Raw genomic sequence first — 13995 nt, 5'->3', positions numbered from 1 at the left:
GGCTCAGCGCTCAGCAACCCGCGCCCGGGTGAGCGGCAGAGAGACAGAGACGACGACGACGACGACGGCGCCGGCGGCGGCGGAACAGCGCCTGCGCACTCTGCCCGTGTCACGCGCGCCCCGGGGCGCCTGCGCGCGCCGTCTCCCAGGAGGCAGCGGGGGAGAGCGCGCATGCGCCGCTGCTACGCCCCGCCCTCCTCCCTCCCGCCCCGGTGGGCGCGGGCGCCGCCATGCAGCGCCTGGCCCCGGCGTTCCTGGGCCGCCTGGCCCGTGCCCAGTCCTGGGTCCCGGTGCGGTGGCGCAGGGCGGCAGCCAGTGGTGAGGAGGAGCGGTTTGTCTTCCTCGAGTACGAGCCGGAATCGAGCGAGGCGGCGGCGGCAGTGGCAGCAGCAGCGGCGCCCCGCCGGGAGCGGAAGCCGGGCAGGGAGTGGCGGGAGAGGGCCCCGGCGGCGGGGCGGCCCGACCCCTCGGTGCCGCCGAGCGGCGTGAGCTGCTCGGGCTGCGGGGCCGAGCTGCAATGCCGCGACGGCACGGCGCCGGGCTTTGTGCCGGCGGAGAAGTACCGGAGCCTGTCGGAGGGCCCGGCCGGCGCGGCGGGGCTGCAGGGCGCCGTCTGCCAGCGGTGCTGGCTGCTGGCCCACCACGGCCGGGCCCTGCGGCTGCGGCTGCCGCCCGAGCAGCACCGCCTGGTGGTGAGCGCCGCCCTGCGCCGCCCCCCGCGCCACGGCCGCGGCCCGCTCCTCCTCTACCTCCTCGACGTGCTGGAGCTGCCCGACCCGGTGCTGCCCCAGCTGCCGGAGCTGATGGGCCCTGACGTCCCCGCCGCCGGGGTGCTGGTGGTGGGCAACAAGGTGGACCTGCTGCCCGCCGACTCCCCCGGGTACCTGGGGCGGCTGCGGCAGCAGGTGGTGGCGGCCTGCACCCGGGCCGGCCTGCACGGAGCCCCGCTGGTGGATGTCCGCCTGGTGAGCGCCAAGACGGGCTTCGGCCTGGAGGGGCTGGTCAGCCGGCTGCAGCGCTCCTGGAGGTGTGCCGGCGACGTCTACCTGCTGGGCGCCACCAACTCCGGCAAGTCGACGCTCTTCAACAGCCTGCTGTGCTCTGACTACTGCAAGTCCCGTGCCCCCGACGCCGTCGACAGGGCCACTGTCTCCCCCTGGCCAGGTCAGGGGCGCTGCTCTTCCCATCGCGGTGGGGGTCACGCGTGGTGTCGGGCGCTCAGAGGCCAGCTAGCCCCGGGCCTCCTGCAAGGCTGCCCTCGGCCACCACTGGGGCAGGAGGACCTGTCACCGAATGGGTGCCCGCCACTCTGAAGGATCACCATTGTGGGCAGCGAGCTCCAGTGCTGCGCTGTGCTTTGAATCGTCACCTTCTTCAGGGCAGCAAGGGTGGGAGGCATGCACAGAGCGTGGTGTGCATCTCGTGGCACTAAGGGGCTGGTAAACCAGAGCTAGCCTGCGTGCTCCCCTGCCAGTGGGGATGGTACCCGATCCATGTGCCTTGCCATGTCCCTATCAATTAGGGGTGCATCCAGTCTAGAGAGGCCGGGAGGTGGACTGGTGAGCACCTGTAAAACAATTGTAGGCCAAACCAAGCTGCCTGGAGGTGGGACTTGCCTGGTGTGTATTAAGTCAGTCTTGGCACCACTCGGCTTTGAGACCAGTTTCATCGAACCATAGGTGAGAGCAGATCTCAAGTGGGTGGGTGCTTCGTTTCTGCTGCCCTGGCTGGGGAGGCTAGTACTTTATGGGAGCGGCTGTAGTTCCACCTCCAGCTTTGTGTTACTGGGTTTCACCCAAAAGTTGGAGAAGCAATTTTTTTTTTTTCCTTGTTCCTCGGAGCTTAAATGAGCCAGGTAGTCAGAGACCCAAATGTGCCTTCTGTTTTTTCCAGGAACAACACTGAACCTGTTGAAATTTCCAATTATTAATCCTACATGTGACAGGATATTCCGAAGGCAGGAGAGGCTGAAAGAGGAGGCAACAAAAACAGAAGATCAGCTAAGCAGTGAAGAAAAAAAGTACCTTAATCACCTTAAAAAGCAAGGTTACTTAGTGGGTGAGTATTGCCTGAGTAAACGTATTGCTCCTCTGCCCCAATGAAAATACTGCATTACACAAAGGACTGTTAACTTCTTCATTTGTTGTAGAATCCAGCTGGTTTTGGCAAGTAATTTCTTCCCGCTCTGAAAGAACTCATTTCCATTTAATTATTGGAAGAACATGCTATCTGTAGTAGCAATAAAAAATTTCCAAACTTGCATTCAAGTTATTTTGACCAGTTTTTGTTCCCTGAGTAATGAATGCAAGACCTCTAGCTCCTCCGTAAGTAGCATCATTAGTATTTCTTTCGAGTACTTATTTTTAAGATCCTGTAGTAGCATTGCAGAGGTTTCCTCTGTGCAGTGTACCTCCCATTAGCATTCGCTAACCTAGTTCAGATAGCTTAGTAGTATACAATGATATTGCATTATAGGTCATCTCTTGTTCCCAGAGGAAGAAAACAAGCTTCATTTTTAAATAATCATGTTTTGATTGTAACATGGGTTACAACATGTTGTAACAACAAACACTGGTTGTACATCATTTTAGTATGTATCCAAAAGAGGGGGTTGCCAGAAGATAGCTCTGATTTTCAGGTAAGTCTGTGTTTGACAGTCTAAGGCACTGAAAAAAGAAGGCAGCCTGCTTTACTGTAAAACAAAAATCATGCAGTGTCTGTGATCTGGTCCCTGCTAAGGTTTTGGGGCTTGAGGAGTGCTAAGCAAGAATTATAGAAGGGATTTCTCAGTATCTTGGCTTTTTAGCACACAAATTTCTAGCCATGTAGCATCTTTATCACCTTTATATTATCGATGTGCATCCCTTTTAAGCAAGGGAAGGGACAGATGTCCAATTGAAGGAAAGGCAAGTTAATAAATTAATTACCAGGAAACCTTTCATTTTAATCCAGGAAGAGTTGGAAGAACATTTCAACGGCAGAAGTCTAGCCCTGTGGTTGACTTTGACCCTGACATGCTCTCCTACAGCATAGATGAAGATCCCAGACATTCCCCTAAGAAGCAGAAGGAAAGGGAGGAGTTCACGTACAACGAAGTGAAGGATGCTCGCTGGTGTTTTGACACTCCAGGGATTGTAAAGGAAAACTGTGTAGGTACTCTGTGGTGCTGTGTTTCAGGATGACAGGGTTTGGGAGGGTTGTTCTGCCTTAGCTGTGCATGTGGGAGAGTATTTCTGCTGCAGTCCTGGGGTTAGGATTCTTTTGGTTTGGGCAATTGTGTTAAAATATGGTTTGTATTTACATGGGGAGGGTTCATTGTGTTAACGCTGTTGCATTTCTGAGTAGTGCATACTGTGATCTTTGCAAAGGAACCGTATGACTGCATCATCAAACTTTCTTCTAACATCTAAATGAAGGGAAGTAAGCGGTAGTGCTGTAAGCAAGTTTATACCAGCATCACCCAATGAAGTTTGCACTTTTTTAGCTCTACCAGCCTCCTGAAAAAGGTGGAGCTTAGGAGGATAACTAGTGTTGTGTGACTGAACCAAATCTTTGAGAAAGCATTCTCCTGAAGCTAACAGGATCTGCAGTGTTCCAGCTCCAATACATCAGGCCTACCTCAATGTTTCAGTAGAGCAGTGGCTCTGAAGCCAGTGCTCATGTAGTGCACACATCCAAAAAAGTCATGTTTTGATTTTTGATCACTTTGATATCTATGCAGAGCTGCAGATCATCTTTTTGGGAAGATTAAAAAGTAGAAGGAGATAGGAAGGCTCTGAAGAGAATGAAGTGCAAGAACTGTACTGAGACTGCGCAGCTCAAGTGCAGATGCTGCTTTCATGAACACTAGAAAACTACTGGTTTTCTAGTAGATTTATTTGCCAGATCATAACCCACTTTACTGTGGCACTTTGCTCTCTGATAACCAATGTAAAGACAGTCATCAGCTTAGAGACCCGGTTTGGTAACCGGAGATTGGATGTGTTCTTCCCCTCTTCTGGAGTTGAGTAAGTGTGGAAAACAAGTGGGCTTTCCCGCATCCAGAAATACTTGCTGCCATTTTTCTGATTTTGATTATCCTTGCTGTGCCTTTGGAGAGCTACATGCCAAGTTTCAGATCAAATTTTGTTCCTGCAGTCAGTGTTCGATCTGACTGGAGGACAAGCAGATTGTCTATGTTGCAGGTTTTGGCAGGGGAGATTTCTAGTTATAAGCAGGTTTGGGTTTGGTTTTTTTTTTTGGAAGAGGGAAGGAGAGTGGTTGTTAGCATATGATGGAATTAAATTTTTGTCCTTATTCCTTGGAGGTTGGTTTTTAGCTGCTTCCTCATGACTCCTTCCAAACCTAAACTTCTGGAAAGCCTAGAAGAGGATTACTGATAACTCAAATTTTGGTTTAAGCATTGCCAAACACATGAGAGAACCTGCAGCTAGCAGGGCAAAGCCTCCTCATCTTCTAGAATCGGTGTTGAAGGCTGCCCTGACTTTCAAGCTAAAGATTGTCTGGTTGTGAACACAGGAAGAGCATTAGGGGTTCTGGCTGCACCACAACCCTTGTTAATTTGGTCTTCTAATGCTGAATTGAGGTTAATCCTCATGGCCAGACTGCTACGAACTTGTATTTTCATGACTGTGGGATGCGTGGGGGGCACAGTTGGAAGCATTTCTGCTGTCAGTTCTGTGTATTTAGGAAAGAGACACCATCAACCTGGAGACTAGTTGTTTCCTTCAAGGCACTGCTTCCTGAACTTCTGTGCCTGCACGTTGTTTCATAGCTGGGTTTGAACAGTGCTTCTGTAGAAAGTGATCAGACCGCTGTGGCTGCAGCACTGCTAGTTAAGTCACTGGCTTTTAAGTAGACTTTGGGGTGGATCATTTCACTGAAGCAAGTTAGCCCCTACACAGATGAGCCAGTTAAGCCAGGAGATGGAAAGGAAGAGGAAGGAGAGGAAGATGGGCAGCAGGAGCATTTGGGAGCCCTCACAGAGGGGAGAGCTTGTTTCAGTGTGGTCAGGGTAGGGATCCACGCTGTGTGGCAGGCTGGTGATCCTGCAGTTTGAGTTGTTTCACAGTGTGATCCAGCACTTTTCTCTCAGTGAGATATTTGAGACTAGCTTTGCTGCTAGTATTGATTTGGCACTTTGCGTCACTACCTAAGTGGAGTAACTGAAATGTCATAGCCAAAGGTGGTCTCCAGTTCTGCACATGACTGCATTCATGCTAAAGCACAGTACATCTTGTAAATCTTGGGTGAGCTTGTTCCAGCCAGACCCAGGATTCCCAAATTCGTGGTCCAACAGGCTGCTGGCCGGTGCTATACTTTGTTATGAACCCTGCATTGCCATGGAGATTGGTGACCTCCCTACCTCCTCCTGTTTCTCACTTACTGTGTAGACCAGAATTGAACTGTTCTGTTAGATGTTCTTCACACTGCTCTACTTGATCTTTTTCCTCTATCAATATAATGCCAATATTAATTTAATTACCCCTATTGAAACATCTGGAATGAGTTATGGCAGTACAATTTATTTTGCAGGTTTTAAATCTCCTGACAGAGAAAGAAGTAAAGCTGGTTTTGCCAACACATGCCATCGTTCCACGGACCTTCATTCTCAAGCCAGGAATGGTGTTGTTTTTAGCAGCCTTGGGACGTGTAGACTACTTACAGGTGAGGGAAGAAAGGATTTTGTGAGTAGCTGCTTCATCTCTTATTATAGTACCAGACAATGAAAGACTTTCTGGGTAGCTTTCCCAGACGCTTTCTTTGCTGCTTTTGAGATGATGAATATGTTAATAAAGCACCACATAAAGTCAAAATGCCTTGGGATGGGGAGTTGCAGTTGAAAGGTTTGATACTTATTTTATGTTGTGTAACGGTAACTGCTTTTGAATGCTGACAAACGCCTTCAGCTTAATGTGCTTCCCATAACATACAAAGGCACGAGGCAGGGAGGGAGGAAGGAAGGAAGGAGAGTGCCAGAATTAACTGGGAAAATAGGTGGATTTCCTCATTTCTGTGTTTTGTGAAAGCTGTCTACCAAGAGAGAAAAGCATGGGCATTTTTCTTTCCTGACACAGGCCTCTGTGAAGAATTTGCCCAAGGAAGCCATTAAATGTACATGTATTTTAGTTTCTGTAAAAATATTTTTAAAAGGTGCTCTCTGTGTGTGTGTCCCTGCCAATTTCTTCTATTTATTAGAAATCCCATGCCATAGACCTTTATTGAGCTGTGTGGAGCTGACTTCCCATGTTGTTTCCTCTGGAAGGGGTGGTTTCTTCCAGATAGGGATCTAGCACTTATGATAATGCCTTCCTCAGTAGTTTGCCCCATTTTGGGAAGGGCAGTGTGTATGGTTATTCGTTTGTTTCAGTCAGCTTTCCAAGGTGACCACAGAAATGTTGAATTGGTACTTGGCTGAGGATGTTCTTGACCTGCTGCAAGAAAACCAGAAAGGTGGAGGGGACAGGATTCTGTGAGTAATAATGTACTAGCGTGGCAGGAGAGCTCCATCATAGTTAACGTGAGAATCCAGAGCCCGGTCCCAAAAAACAGTGTGGCAGTGTAAAGGAGTAATGCCTCAGAAAAAATGCTGTTTGTGAGGAGAGCAACCCAGCAGAAGAAAACCTGTCTTTATCCTTACTGGCTTGGGCAAAGCTCTCAGAAAAGAAATTCCCAGGCATGTTGGTTGGGCACTATCAGGGACTCAAGAAAGCACCTGGATTTGCATCCCTGACAAAATAGGGCAGCAATACAGGAGACATCTTGCTGGCAGTAAACACCCTCTGCAGAAATGCTGCGAGATCAGGCAGCCACAGGGCTGCCCAAGGGATTGTTTTGTCATGAGGAGTGTTGGGAGTTGTGGAGAATGCAGCTGGTGTTGGCAGCCTGGGGAACCTGAGGTCAGGGTAAAGAAGTGTCACACCATCTCCTGATGAGACCATCAGGCTCGGAGACATGTCCAGTGCAGCAGGGCTGGCAGTTAGGCTTTGTGCTATAAGCCTGTTCTCCATGTAATGGTGCTCCTAGCAAGCTGAGCTGTGCACATTTAGGGCCCCACAGGTCCTCAGTATCTGTCTCAGCCCATTCCTGTATCAGTCTTGCCTATCTGCATCTTCCAGAGACCTTGAAGGAAGACAGTTGTGCTCGGATCATGACAGAGGAGCCCCTGCGTCAGATTAGATCTGTGAGGAACTTGAAGGAATTGCTGCACTGGGGTTTCCTTATTTCAGGCTGCTAGCAGTGTTTGTAGAGGTTTCTCCCCTGTCTGACCTTGTTTGCTTTGTGTGCAAAAGTTATGAGAGTGCCTGCTGAAACTGTTCCACATTCAGTCTTTGCATAGCTTGAGAGCAGCTTGGAACCAAGTATGGTTTGATGAGAGCTGCGTGTTAGACACGTAAAGTGATAGAGAAGCAGCAGACAGGAGATGTCCATCACCTCTCATGCTAAATAACCGCACTGAGTTTGTTCTTGGGAATTAAACTTGAGCAAGGATGCCTCTTGGATGATTTGCCTGAGCTGAGCAGATGTGATGGCAGGGGATATGGTATTGGGAGTGCTTTGAGGCAGGATGGTGAAGCCGTGGGTGCTTCTCTCCGGGAAGCTCAGCTCCCCTGTTTATATAAACCCTGGCTGCTCTGCAGTGACAGAGGCAAGGACCCGTCGGACAAGGAGGGGACATCAGTCAAACAGGTTTTCCACATGCAGGAAAGAAACGGAGCAGGAGAGAGCAGTTCAGGGCTGCTTTTCTGTTATTGTAAGTAACATCCTCCTCTTGTTATTTGTTTCAGGGAGAAAAGCCTGCCTGGTTTTCTGTTGTGGCTTCTAACCTGTTGCCAGTCTACATTTCTACCCTGAGTAACGCAGATGCCATCTATGAGAAACATGCTGACCAAGAGTTACTAAAGGTAAGAGGAGGTGCTGTTGTGGGCTCTTGGTTGCAGATAGGCAGGCCGTCCTGGCTGGGGCACAATTGACAGGGAAAACCAGCATGTGTCAGGAGTTTGGGACTTCTGCGGTGGGAGAGTGGAGATCTGCAGTGCGGAGCAGTCTTGCACAGGCTGCATGGCTGCAGCTGTGTTAGGAGAGAGCACCCAAGATGACGAGTTTTCAGCAGAGCTTCTGTTTCTAGCATTCAGGCTGATAACATTTGCAGTGCTCTGCTCTCTGATGCTTGGCTTTTCTTGAACAGCTTTAAAGTGCAGGGAGCAACAGGGATATTTTCCATGGCAAACTTCAGACTGGGGTTTCAGAACAGATTGCAGTTGAAAAATGTACCTTTCTTATTCTTTCCCCGCTGGATCCTCTGCACATCCCTTCATCTTTCAGTGGTCTGACTTTTTCCTTGGTATTGCCACATACTGTGTAGCACTTGCAGATTGATGGGGGACAGCATGAGCTGTCCTTGTCCTGGCAGCTCTATTCCTGTGCACATTGAGAACAAGTGCTGTCACTCACATCAAGGCGGCTGGCTTGAGCCACCAGCTGGGTCCTGCAGTGGGCACTCCATCTTTGCTCACCTCTGAGCTCCCACTGGGTTGCTCTGGATGTGATCCTGATTCTGTTCTTGGCAAACCTGAAATAACTCCTGTAGGGTATTGTTGGTTTCGGCTGGGACAGTGTTAACTCTCTTCTTAGTAGCTGGTACAGTGCTGTGTTTTGGATTTAGTGTGAGAATAATGTTGATAACGCACTGATGTTTTAGTTGTTACTAAGTGGCGCTTATCTTAAGCCAAGGACTTTTCAGTTTCCCATGCTCTGCCAGCAAGCAGGTGTACAAGAAGCTGGGAGGGAGCATAGCCGGGGCAGCTGACCTGAACTAGCCAAAGGGATATTCCATACCATGGAACGTCATGCCCAGTATATAAACGGGAGAGTTGGCCGGGAGGGGCAGATCGCTGCTTGGGCATCCGTCAGCGGGTGGTGAGCAACTGCATTGCGCATCACTGGTTTTTTTTCTCCCCCCCCCCCCCCCTTTTTTTTTGTTATATTCCTTTTCATTACTATTATTATTATTATATTTCATTATTATTATTGTTAGTATTATATTTTACTTTAGTTATTCAACTGTTCTTATCTCAACCCACGAGTTCTACCTTGTTTCCTGATTCTCCTCCCCATCCCACTGGGAGCAGGGGGGGAGTGAGGGAGCAGCTGCGTGGTGCTTGGCTGCTGACTGGGGTTAAACCACGACAGGTATTCAAGCCAGCTCTTACTTGGCGAATTGTCTAATATCTTTATTCCCACTTGTGCCTTGCTTGCCAGTTTAAGGTAGGAGTGCTGAAGCATCTCTTGACTGTTAAATCTTTTCTCCATGTTTTGATCTTAGGTTCCCATGGGTGGAGAAGAGCGAATGAAAGAGTTCCCCCCACTTGTCCCTCAGGACATTACACTGAAAGGAATTGGTACCACTGAGGCAGTCGCAGATATCAAGCTTTCATCTGCAGGTAATTTAGTATTTCTTCATTAGTTTGCTTTGCAGGGTCTGCATCCTAGAAACTTTGATGGGAAGAGGCCTCTGAAGGGATGAAGCCGTATTTCCCACGAGAGCAGGACTGTCACCAACACAAAATCAGGGCAGCCATGACTTTGTCCAGCTGAGGCTTGGCAACCTCCAAGAATGGAGATTGACAACCATGCTTGTACAGGATGACCACATTGGAATACTTTATGCTCTGGCTGCCATACAAGTTCCACAGCATCAGGAATGGCTGTGACACTGTCGGCTGTCCAGGTGAGAGGGAAAGGACCATGGATTGGAGAGCTTTGTTATTGTGTTTTTGGTAGTTCCCACCGTCACTCTTAAGTTCACCAGAAAAGAGCTGTGTCTGGGGAGAATAAGATGTGGCTTTAGGTGCTGCCTTCTATTGGGAAAGGGCTGGATATTACCTTTGAGCTTGGTTTCTCAAAGAAATCACACCTGGGGAGCTCAGGTTCTTAGCCAACATGGGAGGCACTGAGTTTGTGTCAGAACCCTCATTCTGATATTAGTGACTCATCTTGCTGACTGTATTTTTTTTGGCTGTGCAGGCTGGGTGGCAGTGACGGCTCACGCGGAAGAGAAATTGCTGCTCCGAGCGTATACTCCCAAGGGCACTGCGTTGGTGGTGCGGGAGCCTCCCCTTTTGCCGTACATCAGTACCATCAGAGGGGCCCGAATCCCAGGCACTGCTGCCTATAGGACCAAAAAGCCTCCCACCCTGGTGGAAAACCTGAAAACCACAGGGAGGAGATAGCGCTTCTCATCTTCTGAGCAAGGCAGAAGACAGAACAGCCTCTGGAGAACTTTGTTGCTCATTGATATTCAGGAGAGCTTGAACTCCTTTTTAAAGGCAGACAGGCACATTTTTGAAAGCAGGCCTGGGGGGAACTCCACAAGTCCATACCTGATCCAGCTGCTGAACTGCAGCCATTTTGAATGAGTTGAGTGGCTGGTACCTTGCTGTGAGAGGTGAAACAGCTTCTCCCTGGGACCTGCCGGTATCTATGAGCAAATCACTTTACCTGTTCCCTCTTGAAATACGGGATGGAAACTCGCCTGCCTGCCCTGGGCTGGCTTTGCTGCTCATAGAGTAGGTCTTCTCTTGCAGACATGCTCCTGCAGGTCAGAAATCATCATCTTATTCTTGGAGGCTTTACAGTGTTTCCAAAGTTGAAGGAGGTGGAGGGAGTGGGGAGGAGGAGGGAATGCTCCAGTGTGGGTATGACCCTCCTAGTGGCCGACAGTAATTCAACAACATCGACCAAAAATCAGGTCCTTTCAAGTCCTTCAACATCTAGGGCAGATGAGGGAGTGCAACGCCCTGCTTTTGGACACAGGAAAGGTGAATTAATGAAAAGCAGGTCTGCTCATATGCCTGAAGAGGAAACTTTTGCAAATCACTGCTTTGATTGGTTTCTGTAGTTTGTGTAAAGGTTTCTGAAACTGAGGGTGTAGAATAAAACTTTTCAGAGACACTCCTTTGTATCCTTTTCAGATTGCTGACAAAGCACTCTTGTGTGGGCATAAGCATCCTGCTAACTACACGAAAGCTCCAGCAGGAAGGCCAGTGTTAGAGGAAAGTGTATCATGCCAGGTCTGACAGCTGAAGAGAGGTGATGCTGCTGCAGCTCCATCCTGTCAGGTCCAGCCACTAGTGAGGCTGAAGATGTATTCCCAGCAGGCACAGAGCACACATACGCACCACATACGTACACATCTGGCCACGCAGATCACGGAGAGAGACACAGCACTTAATGGAAGCATAGCACCAACGGCCTGTATGCACACGTGTGCACACATGGACACACACATGGTGGACTTCAGCTGCCGGGCTAGATGCTCGGTGATGCCACTTTCCCGGTTGCTGGCACCTGGAGATGTGAGCCCCTGAGGCTGCAGCCCCATTCCAGTTACTGGTACAGACAGTCTCGCTCATAGACATGCAACTGGCCAGGACTCTCCTGGTCCCATAGCCTTATGCTTTCCTAGAGCCATCCAGGTGCTCTGACACCCTGAGCTGGCCCTTAGAGACCCCCATACCCCTTTTCTCCCAGCCCATTTCACCCATTCTCCAGCTAGTCCAGCTTGGTCTTCGCTAGCGATAGTGTCCTGGTAGCACACCTGTCCCCACTTCAGTTGCTCCACTGTGGACACACAGCTCCTCCGACCCACGGTCTGACTCCGGTTGCTGCCCTCACATCCCCATATGGACACATGGACACAGAATACAGAGTCCTCACCCACAAAAGTTAGGAAGGAATTTAATAAGGAAACAGGACAGATTGTGCTGATCAGGTGCAGGGCATGGCCAGACAAGTGTACCGACTAGCCAACTGTTCACACACAACTAGCCCTTTTTATCCCCTTACCCCTCTATTTCCTGCACATGTTCCCCAAATCACCTAAATCCCTCCGTTTTCCCACCTTTGATTCCTCCCCTCAACAAGTCCTGTGCAATCTCAAAATGTTCTTCCCCTACATCCCCTGATGTGTCCCACACCCCTAGACAGCAATCCTCCTTAGCCCAGAAGGTGACCTGGAGAGCTCCATGATACACAGACTCACAGCACGGTTGAGGTTGAAGTGACCTCTGGAGGTCCTCTGGTCCAACCCTCCCCTGCTCAAGCAAGGCCACCTAGAACAGGCTGCCCAGTACTGTGTCTAGATGGCTTTTTATTGTCCCCAGGGATGGAGACTCCACAACCTCCCTGGGCCACCTGGGCCAGTGCTCCGTCACCCTCACAGTAAAAAAGTGTTTCCTGATGTTCAGACAGCACCTCCTGTGTTTCAGGTTGTGCCCACTGCCTCTGGTCCTGTCACTGGGCACCACTGAAAAGAGCCTGGCTATGTCCTCTTTGCACCCTCCCTTCAGGTGTTCATAAACATTGATGAGATCCCCCCAAGACAGAGACTTATGGTGATGGATTTCGCTCCTGGACAGAGGGGCTGATGGCTCTGCAAACACAGGCCTGAAAGGGGGCCAGACAGGCTGTTCGTTCCTCAGGAGTGCTTCAGTTGGGTTCCTCTCTGCCATTGTGCCCCTGTGCAGCTCTAGGCTTGCGCAGATGGGCCTTTGATGGGCTGATGGCCTTGATGATGGGCCCGGGAGTGGCCCGGGAGTAGCCCGGCAGGGCATTATTTGGGCTCCCCCTCCCACCACTGTCTGTGTCTGCTCCTTTGTGGGTGTGCAGCCTGGGCTGGAGAAGTTGCTGTAGTTTGGATGATGCTTAAAGATGCCTCTTCACTGGCCTGCACTGCAGCTACGTTTAGACGGCTCAACAGGGCCAGCCTGCAGAAATCTGGCACTAGCTCCATCTTGCTACTTAAAATGACATTTCCAGCCAGAGCTAACCACAGGCATCGGTTTTCACTTACGCTGTCACACAGATACACGATGTTTTGTGCCTTGAGGAGAACCTGCCTTGTGCTGGTAACACACCTGATTTAATGGGGAGGTGGGGAGGGAGTGGGAGAAAACAGTGAAAAGGAGAAGCTTGCACCTCCTCATTTGTTGGGGTTATGCGGAGCAGTCCTAGGAAAGCAGGCATGGAAAAAGGCACGGCGCTCTCAGCTAAACTGGGAGGCAGGAAAAGGGTCTGGCTGCCGTCTGTTCAAACTAGCCTGACAAATCCAAACCAGGCACCCCCTATAACATTCCTCTGCTGCTGTAGGTCTGGGAAAGACACAACATGAAGGCAAAAACAGCTCCACATGCGGAAAGAGTAACTGGAAGACCTGCCTCTGTTACAGCCGTGGTCCTCAGCCCAGGGGCTGGACGTGAAAAATTGCGGCCAAGGCAAGTGTATGGTGTAGCAGGTCCCTTGGTTTTGGGAAGAAAAAAAGCCTTTCTACAAGGGCAGCTGGGCTGCACATGAGCTTAGGGGGTGCCGGAGGCGTACTCAGGAGAAAAGGCTTGCTGCCAACGTGGGGATGTGTAGGGAGGGGGCATGCAGGCCTCCCATGCCCAGCGTCCTTTTGTGTCCAACCCAGACGTGGAAGCAGTGAGCTGGGGCCGCACAGGGGCTTGGCGTCAGGCAGGTGTTGAAGGGCTTTTGCAAAAGCTGTGCTGTGCCATGAGAGCAGCAGCCAGCTAGCAACAGCCCCAGCTGGGAACTAAAATGGGTGCTCCTGACAGATGCTAAACCTTGGCATGCAGGAGGTTGTAATGTGGAAGCAATTAGTGCCTCAATGAAAGCATAGACGTGCCTTTTATGAGCTCCCAGGGCTGAATTACACCAGAGCTGAAGACCTGCTCAGAAACACTTCTCAAAGGGAGGGTTCGTGTCTGGTTTATACCAGACAGCCTGAAAGGTAAGAAAATTTTTACCATGCCTGTGGACAACGGCCAATTTCATCTTAGCACGGGAGCCAAAAGCAAAGGTGGTTTGAGTCTGTGCAAAACTGAGGCATAAGGAGAGGGCTGGGAAGGTCCAGTCCCCTGGGAAGGTCTGCTCTTCATGGGTGTCCCAGTGTGTACTAGCAGGGTGCAGTCATTTATAGCTGCTCCAGAAGAGTGT

The 13995-nt window shown here is 50.4% G+C and overlaps 1 protein-coding gene across 1 annotated transcript; it reads left to right on the top strand.

Moving 5' to 3' along the window:
• Positions 1-230: 230 nt before the first annotated feature.
• NOA1 (nitric oxide associated 1) lies at positions 231-10951 on the top strand. The gene is made up of 7 exons (XM_050896568.1): positions 231-1164; positions 1894-2058; positions 2953-3149; positions 5536-5667; positions 7788-7904; positions 9326-9443; positions 10027-10951. Exons 1-7 carry the CDS (start codon positions 231-233, stop codon positions 10230-10232), a joined length of 1869 nt encoding a protein of 622 aa, XP_050752525.1. The 3' UTR covers positions 10233-10951.
• Positions 10952-13995: the final 3044 nt, after the last annotated feature.

Source organism: Gymnogyps californianus, chromosome 4 (assembly GCF_018139145.2).
Source record: "Gymnogyps californianus isolate 813 chromosome 4, ASM1813914v2, whole genome shotgun sequence".
Lineage (NCBI taxonomy): Eukaryota > Metazoa > Chordata > Aves > Accipitriformes > Cathartidae > Gymnogyps > Gymnogyps californianus.
Note: the sequence above shows the minus strand (reverse complement) of the source record. Positions and strands in the feature narration are given on the sequence as shown.

Bases quoted from the DNA above. Each gene is read 5' to 3' on its own strand.
- NOA1 (XM_050896568.1), top strand. From the start codon at position 231: ATGCAGCGCCTGGCCCCGGCGTTCCTGGGCCGCCTGGCCCGTGCCCAG. The intron at 7,905-9,325 runs GTAAGAGGAGGT...TTTTGATCTTAG, and splicing joins CTGACCAAGAGTTACTAAAG to GTTCCCATGGGTGGAGAAGA. The intron at 9,444-10,026 runs GTAATTTAGTAT...TTGGCTGTGCAG, and splicing joins TATCAAGCTTTCATCTGCAG to GCTGGGTGGCAGTGACGGCT.